Source organism: Pangasianodon hypophthalmus, chromosome 22 (genome assembly GCF_027358585.1).
Source record: "Pangasianodon hypophthalmus isolate fPanHyp1 chromosome 22, fPanHyp1.pri, whole genome shotgun sequence".
Lineage (NCBI taxonomy): Eukaryota > Metazoa > Chordata > Actinopteri > Siluriformes > Pangasiidae > Pangasianodon > Pangasianodon hypophthalmus.
Window position 1 is genome coordinate 17,851,046 of NC_069731.1, and position 18,055 is coordinate 17,869,100.

General features: G+C 40.9%; 1 protein-coding gene across 5 annotated transcripts in view; it reads left to right on the forward strand.

Annotated features, from left to right (window-relative positions):
- atp8a2 (ATPase phospholipid transporting 8A2) overlaps window positions 1-12,086 on the forward strand; it is a 62,997-nt gene extending 50,911 nt beyond the window's left edge. For all 5 annotated transcript variants that reach the window (XM_034298181.2, XM_034298182.2, XM_034298184.2 and 2 more), the window contains 6 exons: window positions 1,232-1,288; window positions 3,222-3,329; window positions 6,605-6,693; window positions 6,818-6,922; window positions 11,240-11,331; window positions 11,431-12,086. In XM_034298181.2, coding sequence (XP_034154072.1) covers window positions 1,232-1,288; window positions 3,222-3,329; window positions 6,605-6,693; window positions 6,818-6,922; window positions 11,240-11,331; window positions 11,431-11,525 — 546 coding nt within the window. In that variant the 3' untranslated portion in view covers window positions 11,526-12,086. The remainder of the gene's footprint in view (window positions 1-1,231; window positions 1,289-3,221; window positions 3,330-6,604; window positions 6,694-6,817; window positions 6,923-11,239; window positions 11,332-11,430) is intronic.
- Window positions 12,087-18,055: the final 5,969 nt, after the last annotated feature.

Consider the following 18,055-nt stretch of genomic DNA (forward strand, 5'->3'; position numbering starts at 1 on the left):
AACTGCAAAAACTTAAAGAGCCCACCAGATTAGAGCATCTGCACCACCCTCATGGTCAAATGATTTGATATGATATTTACGGTTTTCGTCTGAGTTTTGACGATGTTTGGAAGTACAGCACAGCAGAAAGTACGGTTTAACCACAAGGAACAATGTTTTATACCTACAGCACTTACACTTAAAAAGGGTCGACGCGCTGCCTTCCGCCATTTTTGATTCTGACAGCTCTTCCTCGCCAGTCCCGTTGCCTTATGGGATAGCGCAGTGTAGAATCTCGGCGGTAGCAGTAGGTTATCCGGGTATTTCTCACCTACTGTTTTATGAATACTGAGAATTCAGACATACTACTCTTTTGGCGTAGTGCTTTTCACCTGCTGTATGGTAGGGTAGTATTGATACTCGGATGCAGCTGTGTTCTAACACTTTGATTACATCATGGGCCTGGCTGCCAATCAGACGTCTCAGAACCTCAGATTTGAGTGGTCATGTTTCTTCCAGTACACACCTGAACTTGTAGCTTTAACTCAGTGTCACTCTTTCCTGATGAAATCATAAGAAACATAGGATCCAACTGTAAAATGAAAATCTGCGGTTTTAGCGTCTACTCGTCGTTTGTTATTAAGACTTAAATCGTTTCCTGCGGCTCGGCTCTGGTCAGCCCACTTCCACTCGTCACAGCCAGACTTTGCTTTTCATAACGAGACTTCCTGCCGTCATTAGCTTTCGCCTGTGTGTTTTCAGACCCATGTTTCATTCTGATTGAAAGGGAGGCTGTGTGTGTGTGTGTGTGTGTGTGTGTGTGTGTGAATGCCAGACTGTGTGAAATATGCTGGAGACGTTGGAGGCGATGCTAGACACCAGCTCTCTTAAAGCCGTAATGAATTGCTCTCACGGGGTCTGAGTGTGTCTGTCTACCTGCTTTTATGTGTATGTGTATGTGTATGTGTGTGTGTGTGTGTGTGTGTGTGTGTGTGTGTGAGGGAGATCGCCCGGAGCTGTGTGTGCATGTGTGCATGTATAACAGCCTGTTTTGTAAGTTAGTTTGTGGCTAAAGGCAGTAGTAATTTGGCGTCTGTGTGAATGCTGTTTTCAGGCTGTCAGTGTATATGTGTGTGTGTGTGTGAGAGTGCATGTGGCTTAGCTGAATGTTTCTGTATGACGAGTGTGTGTAATTAGTGTTATTTATGATCCTCTCCACTCTGTTTTTCTTTTTCTGTGTCTCTTTCTGCAGTACGTGGTGGTCACAGTATGCCTGAAAGCCGGGATGGAGACCACAGCATGGACCAGGGTACGGCTTTTCACACTGAATGATTTCAAATGCTCCTAATATTTCTAAAATATATGCTTCATAATATGCTTCATAATTCAAAAAATCAAATATGTATATGAATGTTTTACTTAATCTAAATCTATTACTGCTATATTTGGGGCATTTTTCCTTCGCACATTCCAAAACAAGACAAGGTTCTATAGTTTATTTTCCACCAATCTGAGATGACAAGAAGAGCGACTGCACCTTTATGGCATGTAAAGATGTCATGATTAGGTTCAACATGGAAGAATGAACAGATTAACACTATTCTTGTTTCCGATTGGCCTTTTGGTTAACGAAATTATCAGCTGTAAAAAAAAATACATGAAGAAAACACCTATTGACAACAGGATTTTAAATATCATCAGCAGTGATGCTGCTAGCTCCGCCCACATATATAATAACGCTGCGTTTGTGGTACGATAGACGTTTAGACTTTCGTGCAAAATTTTGGACTGAAATTGCATATTGGATTGAATAGTAGCGTGAGCATCAAGCTAACCAGTGGACAGTAACGAGTAGCATTAGCAACAAGCTAGCCAAGTACTGCGTCTGTATATTAACCGATCTATAGGCAATACTTCTATAAACTAATTTAAAAGTAGAGAAGGGCCATGAGCGGCCATGTTGTTTGGACGTCACTCCGTAAACAGGGAAGGATCTGGTAGAAGAAGTTGAGAAGACTATCCCACGTTGATGAGTTGAAATTTCAAGTTGAGGGGGTGTTTTCAGTGGTTTTTACCAGTTGTAGGCGTGGAATTACATGTTCATCTCGAACACAGCATTGGTTCCTGTTGATGCAGATCACATTTAACAGGAACATTTTGGTGCTGTACCACTGACTAGTGGAAAACATTCTCATTTTCTGGTGCCTGAAGTTGTGGTACTGAATGAAAAAGTTCTGCTTACTGCAGTTACCATTTTTTTGACCTAATCCCAAATGCTGTTGATCCTGTAGTGCACTACGTAGGGCCTACAAAGTAATTATGTTGTATTTTATATATGGAGTGAGTATAAAACCATTGAAACTTGTCTTGTGTATAATTTTTGTTGAAAAGAAAACAATACTGAGTAAATAAAAAGAGTGAAAGTATGGACAATGATAAAATTATGCTAAAATTATGATGTTGCTCTTTGTACTCTTTTTTGCTCAGAAGGCTTTTTTGCTCATTTTTACAGTTTCTTGTACGATGTGTGAATGAAATATGTATATGAATGTTTTACTTTGATTTACAATAAAAAATTAAGCTTCAGAGCGCTGCGCTGTCAGCTGTAGTGAAACGCCTTTTAAGTGAATTCGCTATTATGGGTGTGTGGTGTGTAATAGGTCAGGATTTTGAATGTGCCATGAGATCACTATGACACACACCGAGCTTGACGGGAAACTTATTTTCCGTCCTAGTTTAAATGTCTGCCCCTCTACGAGCCCTGAAAATGTGTCAGGAATGTGCCACGTCTTTAGATAGATGGTGATTACATTACGCTACACCCATATACTCTGCCTCTATGTTCTCATTTATACACTCTACATTCGTGTGTGTGTGTGTGTGTGTGTGTGTGTGTGTGCATGTGCATGTGTGTGTGTGAATTGGGATGGGGTGGTGTCAACATGGCTTGTCCGTTCAGCTGTCCACACAGCCAAGCCCATTTAATGCAGCAGACTCCCTGAAGAATTCACACAGGGTCTCATTACACAGAGAGAGAGAGAGAGAGAGGGAGAGAGAGAGAGAGACAAGCAGGCGGGCGGGCGTACAGGTGCGCAGTGGTGTGGCCCTTGTCTGCTTTCGGTCTATATTCAGAAAGTCTGAGAATGACCGTGACCCTCTTTTTCATTCTCCTTCTCTTCACCCATTTGATTGATCTTTCTCTCTCTCTCTCTCTCTCTCTCTCTCTCTCTCTCTCTCTGCAGTTCTCTCATCTGGCAGTTTGGGGCAGCATGGTGCTCTGGATGCTCTTCTTCGCTGTTTATTCCTTTATCTGGCCGCACATTCCCATTGCCCCAGACATGCTGGGCCAGGCAAGTACACACGCGCACACACACACACACACACACACACACACACACACTAGCACACAGCTAATGATGACACCCAATAGGTGCGATTTCCCCACATGAACTTTGTCAGGAACTCAGAAATTAGACTACTTTAGGCATGATCCTACCACAGGAGATTTTTTAGGTATCTCAAGCATGTTCTCAATGCAGGAACTATTTCAAAACCTGTGAAATTTTTTAGAATCTCAGGAACTTCAGGGGTGTTGTCCCTACAGGAACCTTTTCAGGAATGCAGGCTGTTTTTTTTTTTCAGAAACTCAAGAAATTCAGATTCATTTTCAACACAGGAACCTTTTTTAGGTACACAGGCACTTTTTAAGGAACTGAGGAACTATTTTAAGACGCAATAAGCGTTTAGAAACTCAGGAACTTCAGGTGTGTTTACACTATAGGAACCTTTTTTCAGGAACTTCAGCCATGTTCTCAGGAACGCAGAAAGTTTATCAGAATCTCAGAAACGTGTGGGTTTTCACTGCAGGAAGATTTTCAGAAACTCAGAACTTCAGAACTTCCTTTTTAGGTAGTCTGTAACGTTTTTTCAGGAACTTCAGGCGTGTACCCACTGCAGGAAGCACAGGTTTTGATGAGCTTAGCAAGTCCTTCATGTTTGGACTTCAGGAACCTTTTCAGGAGCCCAAGAATAAATTTTTTTCAGGAACTAAGAAATCTTCAGGGCCAATTTTAGTTTCCAGGGAACTTTTTAATTCAAGCAGCTGCCCCTATGAGGTCCAAAAGCCACATTATTATTAATATTAATAACTAATTAATTACTATTATTAACAACAAAAACAAAAAACTACATAAATTCAGTGGTTTGTATGTGTAATACTGATGTCATTTTGCTGCCTGATTTGGGCTGATAATAATATTCATATTAATATTTATAAATATTCATCAGTGTTTATAACCTCCATTGACGTGAGCTATTATGACAGAATTTCTGAGGGATTTTCCTGTCATACAAATATGCTAAATCTAAACCGCTCATGCCTGCCAGCTGAACAGTGTGAGCTAACCTGACAGGATTTCTTTGTTTGTTTTTTTGTTCTTTTTTTTTTTACAGTTTTTATTATTACATGCTTCTAATCTTTACTGCTAATAGTAGCCAACTGTGTAAAATGAGCTGACGGGATTTTTAAGTCACATTAGTAGCTCTTTACTGTTAACCGTAGCTCGCTCGGTAAGATCAGTTAACAAGTCATAAATGCACTGTTCATTTTAACCAAGTGCTCTGAGAAAGTTGTACATTGTTATGTTTAAGAATAAAAATCATAAATAGGGTCACTCAGAAATGTGTAAAGGGCGTGTTTGAGTTCAAATATGAGTTCAGAAGACATGTCCATGTTTTCTCACACAAAGATACGCCAACCAGACCGACTGTCCTCCCTGGCAGTGCGTTGTTGGTGTTCTGTGTCAGTACGGCTGGAGCTCAGGGGTCGATTTATGACCTTCCAGCCAGGTGTAGAGACCCCGCACCTGCCGTGTGGTCACCCGAGCCCCCGGCTTTACTGTCGGCTCTGGAGGCGACGCCTCAATCTGCCTGCTTTAAGCTAGTGGACTGAAGTGTTTGGAATTGTGGGATGCCTGAAATGCTGTCTGGCTTTTCCAGTACTGTATGTGCAGTGTGTCTGAGTCTGCGTATATATGTTTGTGTACATACTGTATAAATATATGTATATGTTTACACAGTATGTATTAAGACAGGGTTAAATTGGGACCCTCAGTCCGTGGCGTTATGGGGGATTGTGTTCTCCAAAGGCCCTCGGCCCATTAATTTAATTTATGTCAAAATTTGGGAATGTGCTCAAGTAACCCTGCAGCTGCTCTTTCTCAAAGTGCGGGAGCTGAAAGAAATGGGGATATGCCTTTTTTTCTCTCTTATATGTCCCTGTTCATCTCTTTATTCTTCCACTCATTTCCTTTCCCTTATACGCCTGTTTCTTCCATCACTGCATCCTAATGATATCGCTCCATCTTATATTGTGTGTGCGTATGTGTGTGTGTGTGTGTGTATGTGTGTGTGTGTGGAAGCATACACGGCGTCTGCCGGAGACCTGTTTTCATTAGGAGACGCTCTGCCCAGGCCTGCAGCTGTCACAGGAAATGCCTCCTCATGGTTTTCAGGGCTGAAAAGCGTCCAGTTCATCACAAGTGTTAGCTGAGGAGGAAACTTAAGTTATGAGTCTACGCACACGCTGTTCATCAGATACCTGCAGATCAGTCTGAGATTAACAGTTAGTTCTTCCTGAAGTCATGAGAAATCTCTCCATCTAGATTCCTATTTTCCAGACACGTCTGTTTTTTGTCCTCTAGCAGGTCATGTGATTTATACAGCAAATCAGTATGTATTGTTAGTGTTTTTACTCTAGGAATTATGTGACGATTATGGAAAGGAACATCGTAGGCTTGGTGCGAACATGATATTAAAAATCTCGCAGATGCTCTAGCATGGTGGAAAATAAAATCTGTGAATGAACTGACGATGCTAATGGGACAAAAACTAAATTATACTACAATAATAGGAGACATGAAGTGCCATTTCAGAGTCAACATAAAATATACCACAGTGTACCACAAATATATACATATCTCTATTTCTCAACATGGCAGACCTATCAGAGTTTAGCTTACAGTTAATGCTAAATACATTTACAGCTTAAATTAAGGCATACAAAGTTTTTTTTAGTATTTTGCCAACACATCTGAGGTAAATGTTGACATTCCAGATAGTTTTGTCAGGTTTTCATTGTCATTATTTGTGTATGTTGTTCTTATCAAAGACTTCACAGCTACATGCTAGCTAAAGCTTTTCTTTTTTACACTGTAGAACTACTGTTACATTGTAAGACCATGCAAAAATATATACGAAATGGACCTCCGACATAGTTGTAATTCTGATTTTGTTTATTAAAATCATCTTCTCTGAAAGTGTTGTGCTGAATTTCACAGTACAGACATATCACATGTATAATTTGTCATCACCAAGCGCTACAGTGTGAGGGTGATAAAGAGGACATACAGGACGGGAGGAGAGAGAGAGAGAGAGAGAGAGAGAGAGGGAGGGAGTCAGAGCCGGAGACAGCGTCTGATGTGAAGATTAACCCCCCACACTGCAGGGGTCAGAGGTCACTGTGTCCAGCTGCAGCTGTGTGGATGACCAGACAGGGAGGTTTCCTGATTAGGGTTGTAGCGATGTTGTTCTAATGTTGTTTTTGTTTGTGGGGGGTTCTCCGTAGGCCGGCAGGGTCATGCAGTGCTGGAGCTTCTGGCTGGGATTGATAATGGTGCCGGCTGCGTGCCTGCTCAAAGATGTGGCGTGGAACGCGTGAGTAACACTTAGACACGGTTTGCAGTACACATTCTGGTAGCGAACATACACATTCAAGATCAAATGCCATCAATTTGTGATCATAATGTGTATGTGTGTGTGTGTGTGTGTGTCTGTGCAGAGGGAGGCGCACATTAAAGAAGACTCTCCTAGAGGAGGTGCAGGAGTTGGAGGCGCGGGCTGTTGATCCTGGTGCGGCCGTCCTCAGAGATGCCAGCGGCCGCAGGTGTGTGTCCCGAACACCAAACGTTCTGATTCACTACATCAATTCAGTATAGATTCTGAGTGAGGTGTGTGTGTGTTTGTGTGTAGAAGTATGTGTTGTGCATTTATATTAAAATACAGTTCCTTTGTTAATTATTTAACACTTTGCAGTGAGTGGTAAGTGGGCGGAGCTAGTCTTGTGGAATGTTTGCGTACATTTTACTCAGTAGCTATAGAGGCCTAGGTAGGTGATATCATCCTATATATTTTTTTATATGTGACGCCGCTTGGTCACCATACCGTTTCTCTCACTTTCTCTCTGTACTGTAAATGAGCGATTGTCCATGGAACATAAAGAAAACAGATTCACAAATACCACTGATAGAAAAAGTGTCATGGAGAGACATATTATGTGTACTGTCTAAATTTTCAATGTCAGACAGTAAGATTATGAATTTTAAATTTCAATTTTTAAATGAAAATTGTTTTATTTTGAACAAAATTAGACATTCCTGCTGAACAGACAAAAAAACAGATCTTTAAAAGTCGATGCTAGTCTGTGGAGGAAACTTACTTCTTCGCAGTTCATAGCATCTTTAGTGCACACTCTGTCACCAACCAAGACTCAAATATATAAATCTATATGGCTAATCCCTTTCACATACACTGCCCTCCACAATTATTGGCACCCTTCATAAAAATGAGACAATATTTTTATATTTGTATAACATAAGCACAGTCATTCAAGTCTTAGAAGAAATTCCTCATATTTGTTAAATTTGTTTAAAAAAATTCTCAAATACTTTTTAAAAATAATTTTAAATAATAGTAAAGTTATTGACACCCCTAAAAACATTTTAAAGATTTGCAAACAACTTACTATTTTTGAAAAACTTGTATTATTGTTCATTTTTGATTTCATTTAGTTGCCAGGAATGTTGGCTGTTGCCCATAACCATTTCCAGTTTCCCTGGGGTATACATATGAGGTTGCATACACGTGTAAAATCCATTTGTCTTGGATTACCAAAGAATTTCAATACTAAATAGACAAATGGTCTGATGTGCACAAATCAGGTAATGAGTTTAAAAACGCATAAGCAGTTAAAATGCTATTAAGCACATAAAATCAAAGATTTTCACATCTGAACAATTGGAAATTTGCCAGGAATCATATCCTTTATCAAAACTTTGCCTCCTCACTTGAACAGTCTATTACACTCTAAGCAACCTAGCATGAGAATGCTAACGCATGAGGAAAAGCTAACTAGTAAACATGAACTGTAACCTGGTGATCGTCATTTTGTTCATGTGATCATGTGATCAGTTCATCCTGATTCTGATTCTCCTCACTTGTGCCATTGTCCCGGAGTCTCAAAATGTGTTATGTCAAACAAGCGTGCTCATTAGAATATTAGGCCACGTCTACATAGTTCTCAGATCAGTATCACACTCATTGGTACTCCCAAAAATTATACGCTATGTTCCCTGGTACTTATTATTATTGTCTACATTGTTTCACTGTTAAATCCCCACCCATGCGTTGCTTATTCGTGGTTAATATTTTTGGTATAATGTGTGTTTAACCCCCACACCAACGGTCCACAGGCCCAAGGCTGCAGTGCCGTAGGTTTGCAGCACGCCTAGAGCCGGACATCCACAGGTAGAGCTCACCTGCCTGCGTGTGCTTCATTACACACATACAGAGTGAACTCTACCTCCTCATCCTCATTCTTTGTCCTCTCACCTCTGTTCCTGTATCTCATCTGACATGTATGTTTTCTGTTTTTCTACATTTCTTCACACCGTGCATTGCCAGACGGCCCTGAGCTGGTCAGGTTCGTGTGGCTGTCAGAACCGGGTGTGTGTATCTCAGGAAATGTAGCTCTGTGTGTGTGTGGGTGTGTAGGAAATGTATGTGTTTTTATTAGGGCTGTCAAATTCCTTTCAAATTGAATTCGAAGCTTAATTAATGTAATAACTGAGGCAATAATTGAAAGGGTTATCTGCCATCTTCTGCATACATGAGCTCGCATACACCCATGAGTGGAAAGTGTTGCTGGGAGGGGAGGGAGAGTATGCCCCTCCTACCCAGAGACCACGGCCAATTTTGCTCCTTTGGCTCCTGGCCATGTAAATATCTGAAAAGCTGTGAAATTGGTTCTGACAGCCCTAATATTTATTCTGTATGTGTTTATGGAATAGAGGCATGTTGAATTTTCCTACAGGTTTAGCTCAAGTAGTTGAAGCCTGTAGATCTTGATTTAACTCAGACTTTGGCAGTAAGATTTGTAGCTGGTTTAATGCGCTGACTTTTTTGGGATGTTTAGGCCACTGGTTTGTGGCTGCAGAGTTGACAGAATTGACTTCTAATGAGGACAGTAGTTGGCTCGACGCCTCGGTTCAGCTTTCTGCTCTGTTTCTCCTGTGCAAGTTAATTAAGCTCATTTAATACAGTAAACATGCAACATGGGACTGAGTTGTGCCGAGAGTTCAAGAGTTGCTACATATTTAAACCTGTTTGTTGGGTTGTGGTGTAGGCTCAGGAAAAGCATGTGTTAAAAGTTCAGACTTGGTGCTGTGTTGACCCGAGGAGTCCGGGAGTAGTAGAGATATTTTTCTCTGAGTAATTTCATATGCAGATGGATTTGCTGAAACAAAGCTTCGCCTTCTGTTTTGAAAAAGGACTCCGCTGGAACGACAGAGGAACACGGAGCTTGGCTTTCCGGCAAAACCTCTGTGCCTTTCCATTTATTTATTTCTTTATTTATCTCTCCATCACTCACCTCATCTGACCAGTCATCTGTTTAGCAGATGGCATTTTCTTTGGCAGACTGTCGTGCCACGGTTACGGTTGCAGACCGCTTTCATGACGAGGCCAAACATATCGAGGCGTCCTTCCAGCACCAGTATTGCTTGTTTTGTCCTCCCCCCCACCCGAGTTCCTCCACCGTACGCCATGCCTCTCAGCTGTAACCTTGAGCAGCTTTGGCCATCTTCCATTACGGCTGGGATTTACATCATTCCCCACTGTTTATGGATGGGATTGCTTTCATCTGATTTATAGCGAGACATCATGGTATCATCACAGGGATCATCACTCGGAGTCATCACTCTATCTTTTTAGGGTCTGTTTATCATAGAAAGGGCCGAGCGCCCTTGGGTTCCACTTCATTCAGAAACTAAATTCCATTTGGAGATCAGGGCAAGTCAGACGTCTCCATTTTGAAGGCATAAATTTGGGTAAAATGTCGTTGTTATACTGATTGATTTTAATTTTTTTTTTACCTTTTAACAAAGAAGAACAGATGGTAATATCAGGATGTAATACAATTTCAAGACAGCGCTAAGCAGATGGTTCAGAATCATATGCTGTCTTCCAATCAGAAAATTGCTCCCTAGGTAGGCAGCAAAAGCACGTTCGCAAGATAAAATCTGTCCCATTCAGAAGGCAGCTGTTCTCCAAGCTTCTTATTTTGTGCAAATTTGATGGAAGTGTAGCATGTGTCCTTCTCACTGTAGAAAACTCTATCATTTCATTCATAAGACCAGAATTCCACAAAAAAGATGATAAACAGATGTTAGCCCTATCATCAGGAGTTTGCGAGTTCGAATCCCAATGGTGCCAGCTATCCCATGGCCGGACGTTGGCCGTGCTCTGTAGGTAGGAGGGGCATACTCACTCTCCCCTGTCACTAGCCAATCATAGGCTTCTGTGAGCTCATGTACGTGGAAGAGAGCAGATACGGCTTTCCTCCAAGTGTGTTATGTTGATGCAGCATGAACAGGTTGGCTTCACGTGTCCATGCTGCTTCTCTGTTTTTTGAGCAAGGCTAACTATTGTGTGCTGAAAAGTTCGCTAAAAGTGATGCCATATGAGGGCACTGAACATCGTGTCTGCCCAGATTCAAGGTTTCTTTTCAGGTAAAAATTCTGCCCAAGGAGGCTGGTACTTTTCAAGGTAGCAGCACGAGTATGAGTGTGTGTAAGGCGGTAAATACTGATCAGCTGAATATCTAAAGAATATTTCTGCTAAGCCTATGACCTTGAGGATTTGTTGTTGATGATTGGTGGTAAAATCTGTCAGTCATTCCTGTGTGCCCTGTGGTTTAATCTTTAACCTGTCGGTCACCTTGGCCTGCTTTTATGGACGCTGGTTAAAGCTAATCCTGGGCTAAACGTCACGGTCTGTCAGAGGTTTAATCTGCGTCCTTAAAAACAGTTCTTAGACTTTTCCTTGTTGTGTTTTGATCTCTGAGTGTGAACCCTTGATTAGCATCTCAGTGAGCCATTCTGTTTTCTGATTGATGATTAACCTCTCCCTCTCTCTCTCCGTTCAGTCTGAACGAGCGCGCCCACCTGTTGGCTCGGGTGTTCAGGAAGACGCCGTCCAGCGTGGGGCGCTCCAGCTCCGTACAGCAGACCGTCTCACGTGAGTGTCATGCAGAGAAATTTGTGATTATGAAGTGTCAAGTGGAGAAAATGAACTATGTTTTTTTTTTTTTTTTTTTTTTTTTTTTGTTCTCTGCAGATGGCTATGCATTCTCCCAGGAAGAGCACGGGGTTGTGTCCCAATCCCAGGTAGTGCGTTCTTACGACACCACCCGCCAGCGGCCCAGCCTGTAGCTGCATCAGTAACAAGATTGCCAAGGCGGCAGCTGAGACTTTTTTTAAGGGACATTTCCATCCCACGTGAGCCTGCTGTGGCCTTACTGAAGTAACTGGACTGAAGTGGACTTGGCCTGCACCGCGCCAAGCCTTGCTACACACTTACCAAGCCTTTTCAGACAAGACTCAACTGTGGGAAATTGGGTGGGGACAGTGCTGGGGGGAGGGGAGGGGAATAATCTCGCAAAGAAAACGGCCAGTCAGAATGTGCCATGCTGTGAAGGACGGGAATGAGGAGCCAATCAGCATCCAGACTTGATGCATGGAAACCAGAGACACTGGTGTTTCTGTCTGTATCTATCACACTGCGGTACACAGCCCTGTGGATGTTGTCATGCATGTGCGTATACAAACGAGCGTATGTGTGTTTAGTGTGAGTGTGTGTTCTCTTGTTTATATGTTTGTGTGTGTATGTGTGTGTGTGTGTGTGATTTCTGTTTCTTTGAGTTTGGACTTCAGCTCATCCGTCATCATCAGTGCAATGCAGGAGGAGCTCTCGAAAATAAACATCAAACATACGCCCTGTGGAATTCCTTTACTCTGTGCCGAACTGTGTGTGCGTGTGTGTGTGTGTGTGTGTGTATGACACATGGGGTTTTGATTCTAGTTTTTGAAATGTCTTTTCTACTCTCTTTTCGTAAAAATGATCCTGATTGGTTCAGTCAGTCAACCAGTCAGGCGAGGGAACTGGGATGTTAGGTAAAATATTTAAATTTTAAAATGAAAATCAGCATTTCTGTTTAATATTTTGACTTTGTGGTGGTACATGCTCCGTAACTGGTGAAAAAAAAAAAAAATTGACGTCAACTACCGACATCTGATGAGTCAGGGCAAGGAGGCATCTCTAGGATTCGCAGGTCAAATCATAAAGCTCCTCCTCCTACACTAGCATTCAGATAGGTTTTGGGTGCTTGGCATTTCCGCATTCATGCCAAATCCTTCTGGCTGGAAAAAAAAATTTTCACCTCTGTGTCTGAATTTTGGGAGCTTTCTGACAGCCCTGATCTCTCTGACCACACCAGAAGTGAGGCAACTATCTCTCCAAGAAAATAAAGTTTTAAAATAGAAAATGTAGTTACAGCTGATAGATAAGATACAGTAAAACATCATCATGCTAATGTTTAACATGAACACAACTCTCTGCTAACACTAACTAATATTACATAAGAACCACAACCGCCACTTCTTTAGTAAACAAAATGGCTGTGAAAAAAGCGTGAACACTTTCAAATCCGACCTGCAGGAAGTTTTCCCGTCCTACCAAATTCTCCCACATGATAGTTGTATTTGTTTAAATGTTGAGTCTTAAACCAGCTAGCTTTAGCTAGCCAAAATCACTGACTAGATTGTTGCCTTCAAGTTCTCTTTCAAGTTCTTCTTACTTTACAAGTTTAGTAACAACAGGATGTGTGTTATAGTGGTTTTGGTTGGAAATAAATCAGTTGGAAACAAAGCATTGATGCCAAAAATTGTGTACAGAAACTAAAACCACAATTGTACCATTTGTAAAATCACAATTGTAAAACCAAAACTTGTATCATCTACTGTGGATGCAACACTCATATCAACATCTGCTAGACCTTTTTTTATTGTCATGTAAAGTCAGGGAAGGACAGGCAAACGTTAACTAGTTAGCTAGCTACTGATATGGAGATTTTGTCATGGATTATGTTCTATGCAAGCCCAGCGTCCAGTCACTGTGGTAAACATATTCAGCAGAGACAAAAATGAAAAAAAGGAAAACAAGAACACTGGGACATTTTTGTTGCTCCAGGTTTCTTCCTCCTCTTATCTGCCTTTTTTGCTAACATAATTTAGCTAGCCGGTTAAGAAAGCTAGCATTACGTAGGGCTCTAATCCAAATAACAAGCTGTATCAACCTAAAACAATTACATTTAGCAGCTAACTATGCTAAATATCATCATTTTAGGTTGATACAGCTTGTTATGCGGATTAGAGCCCTACGTAATGCTAGCTTTCTTAACTGGCTAGCTAAATATCAATGTTTTAATGTCGCTAATAACGTGTACAGTGTTTAGCTAACGCTAGCTTGTGTATGAAGTAGTTAGTTTTGTTTTGCTTGGTCACCTGACAGAACAACGATCGTTTCTGCCCTGAGAAAACTCCTGAGCAGAGTGTCTATGTGTGTGAGCACATGTGTGTGTATGTAGCTGACAGATGCAGAGCTTGACCTCCTCTAAGTTCACAAACACACACACACACACACACACACACAGAATACTCCCTCCACCCACCATCACAGCCTCTCTGCCAAGGAATACAGAGATGGCACTGAGGCAGAACCCTCACACAGTATGGAGCTCCCCAAACACACTCAACTCCTCCACACACACACACTTCTCTCTTCTCCACCTCTTTCAGGATCATCACCCTCCTCGTCTCTTCGTCCCCTAGCTCTTTCTTCTCTCTCTCTCTCTCTCTCTCTCTCTCTCTCTCTCTCTCTCTCTCTCTTGGCTTCAGGGTTTGTGTCTGGCTTCCTAGCGCTTCCGCTCTGCCTGTTTTCTGTCGAATAAACTGGACTCGTTTCTCTGTGTCTTTGTTTTTGGAAACCTTGTCTTTGGTATTCTTTTTCCTCTTCTTGTACCCTGAACTATTTGCTGCCTGTGAGAGTGGACAAGCTGTGATTTTCTCTATTTTATGCACATTAGTTATGAGAATGATTGGATTTTATGAATTGGCTGTTAGGTCCCCTAGTTTCTTGTCTCAGGGCTTTGTCACTTTTCAACAAGACTTTAAATACAAAATACACTTTTCAAATACAAGAACCTTCACATTTCCAATGCAGTTAAAGCAAACAGTGACCAGCTAAGTGTAGTTTTTAAAAATGTCTTGCGTTTAAAACTTTTTCTTCCATAACTGGCTACGTCTAGCTAGTTAATTTTGAAGCAGGGACCAACCTGACTGGATAGTTAAACATTATTTATTTGTAAACAATTCTGTTTAAAGACACAGTTTTTCTCCATGTGCTTCTCTACGTGTTTCTCTCCCTATAATAAGCTTAAAATTCTGTGAAGCCATTTATAATTTTCACAATGTGCAATGGATGGTTTGTTTGTGCAGTGCAATGGATGGTTTGTTTGTTTCAGGCTTCAGTTTGCGTTTTTCCAGTTGCTACCACCTTACATGAGCTGCATTTCCATTCAAACGTTTCACAGTATTAAAACAATAGCAGCATAATAGAGTGATTTTACTTCAATGTTCATTCTTTGATTCGTTCAGCTTCAGTAAATGCTTTATCCTGGTCAGGCCACGGTGACGTTTGATGTGTTTTCAAAACGATGATGTTTTCAATGTGTTTTCATTTTTTTAAAAAAGAAACTTTCGTTTCTTCTTCTGCCCAAAAAGTGCACAAATGTCCTTTGCAGCCATGTTTATGTTTAGATATACTTAGATGTAACGGTGAAACATGTGACTTGTGTCCTCTGCATCATCATTTATTCAAAAAACAAAAACTTCCATTTCAGCCTAGCGCGAAAATCTTTTGTTACTGCATTTAAGTGTGTTTTTTGGGCTTTTTCATTCAGATAGCTAAGACTTGTCTGTGTTTTATTTTAACTGCACATCATCTCCATGTCATTTCCTTTAACGAAGCATCTATTAAAAATGCCAGCAAGAGTAGCACCATGAGACACTTTTCATTGCTATAATTTCTTGTCATATATCTGAAAAACGTGGACGATATGTAAACGCACACTACAAAAAGCGCATTTGCATCACAAGATAAACTAGGAGCGACGTTAATGACTTTATAATACGAACACAGGATTATTGCTTATGACAGACTTGATAGAATGAAGTGTCAGTTTATTCAAGTACCCCTCACTGCAGAACAGAAAGTCCATGGGGTGGAGTTGGACCTGATCCAGCTTTTCCTATGTGTGTTGTTCTGTGTTGTACAAAATTGCGTGGGTTAGGGGTCAGGGTTAGGCTTATAGGAGGAATTTTGGATCAGATCCAGCTCTACTCCCAGGACTGTGAATATACTGGTGAAATCAGTGTGAGTTGGTGAGGTTATAGATCCTGTATCTTACTGATATAAGCCAGTGCTTGATCGTTAAATTATTATCTGTTGGTTTGCTTCATTGTTCACGCCTCTGATGTGCTAGTTTTCCATAAACGGGCTGAACATGAGGTGTTGACATCAGATTACGGACAGGAAAGTGGCAATGTGACTAACAGAGCACGTGTAGCTTTTAAACTTGATGTAAGCTGTTTTGAACTTGCACATTGTCCAGAGAACACACTGTACATCTGTGTGCCGAGAAGGTGTGTGTCTGTATGTCTGTATGTGTGTGTGTACGGAGCGTGAAATTAAGAGTGTAGACCACCCAGTTGACTTCAAGTACTTGGTTGAATTTTGAGTGTCTCAACATGTGTTCTTGAGTTACAATGATGGTGCTGATAGAAATTAATCTGAATATAAATGCAGATGGAATCTGTGTGTGTGTGTGTGTGTGTGTGTGTGTTTGTAAAACCACGTCCCTTTGTCCTGTCCCCATTGGCTCAGTGCTGGGAAGCCCACGCCCAGCCTCTGGACCAGACCCAGCTACGTCCTGCTCCAGCGCCTCCAAAATGGGGAATCCATTCCTCCGCTGATCCGTTCCACCTCAGCAGGGGCCACACAGATCCATTTCAGCTCCGTCCAAGGTCTCCTCGAACGTCCTCTCCACTTTCCTCCCACTCAGATTGCTTTGGAGTGTGCCAAAAATATACGCCCTCCACTTTCCGGAAACAGAGCATTTTTATTATTATTATTATTATTATTATTATTATTATTATTATTATTATGGTTTCCGATACCATGTACAATGTGTGTGTGTGAGAGAGAGAGAAAGAGAGAGAGAGAGAATGAGTAGATGCCTAAATGCATTTTAGTTTAGGACTTGAATTTTAACATCCTCCAGGGTTGTTTCTACACCGCTGGCTTCTGATTTCATTTCTGCGGAGGCGGTAACAGCTCCTGCATTTCAGAACAGAGTGGGCCTAATATTTTTTATTTCATTATTGTTACACTTATAGAATCACCGGCAAATCATAAAACTTAGAGTTTTAAAAACCAGACAAAATTTCACTTGCCGTAGCTAGTTATCCTTTTAGCTATAGGGAGCTAAGATTACTAGCTAAACTTGTGCATCCCATAAAGTCTTTAGTACAGACATTGAAAAGGCACAACGACAATGAAAACAAATTTGTCAAGAATATCAACATTTACCTCAGATGTGATGGAAAATAACTAAGAACAGACTCCCTGCAACTACTATTACAATAATTTCAATTAGCATCAACCTAACTTTGCATTAACATAGCAACAAACTTCTATTGGGCTCTTATTAGTGAGAAACAACATTTAGTCCCAATTTGTGTTGCTTTTGAGACATTTTATATGTATCTGTGTACAGTTTTTTCATTAGTTTTAAAGAAATTATGAGAGTCAGTTAGCTATAGGGAGGTTAGCTTAAGTAGCTAAAGTTGTGTGTCTACAAACACGCAGCAGATAAAGGCTTAAAGTTTTTTGTTTGCTTGCTGTTTTCTTAATACTTTTGAATTCAGAAATGTAAGCTTAAATGTAGAAATCAAACTTATATACAAGCTATACAAGTGTGTAATGTAAATATTTTATAATTATGCATAATTTCCACATTTGCAACTAAATTGTTGGCCTTTTTCAACAAATTATGTAAGATCTTTGACAGCACAAATGTTGCTCTCCAGCTAAGTCTAGTGAAGAGTGACGAGGTGTGTTAGCTCACTGAAAGATATAATCTGATACAACTGACAACAGCACTAACAACACAGGGTGGGCCACTGAGCAAAGTGGGTGGGCCTAAGACTACCTGAGCCCATTACTGACAGCAAATCCATGTGGAGTGTGAATATATACACAGACGCACTGAAAACTGATCTGGAGTCATCTTGAGGCTGTTCGGTTTTATATAGCTAGAGCTGTAACTTATACACACTTCTACTTATGGAAGTGGAAGACATGTCGCTGACAGAGCGAGTCAAAAACAACTTATAGACATCCAGCACACTCTACAATATTTATTATCATTAACATGTTTCAAATGAAAAGGAAACAGTTCTCACAGAGAGAGTGAGGAAGACATTCAGTTCAAAATAAACACTTTTTCACTTGCACGCGTTATTGAACGCAGCATGGACATGGAACAGTTCTTAGACTGTCCATGAACTCATTCCTCTGTAGTGAAGGTTAAAGATGTGTTTTCCAGCCCAGTTTGTTTTTTCTCCTGCGGGAACATGTGGAGAGTCCGGTTCTCATTTAAGGGCAGTTCAGTTCACGCTGACTTGGGATCAGCTGTTTAACCCTGAGCCTTAACCTTTGCCCAATACAAAATGACAAGATCAGGTCGTGGGTCAGTTAACTCTGTTAAGCTTATGCTGATAATCAGGTATACAATATATCGTGATATTCACTTCAGAATGTATTGTTATAATAGAAATATCTC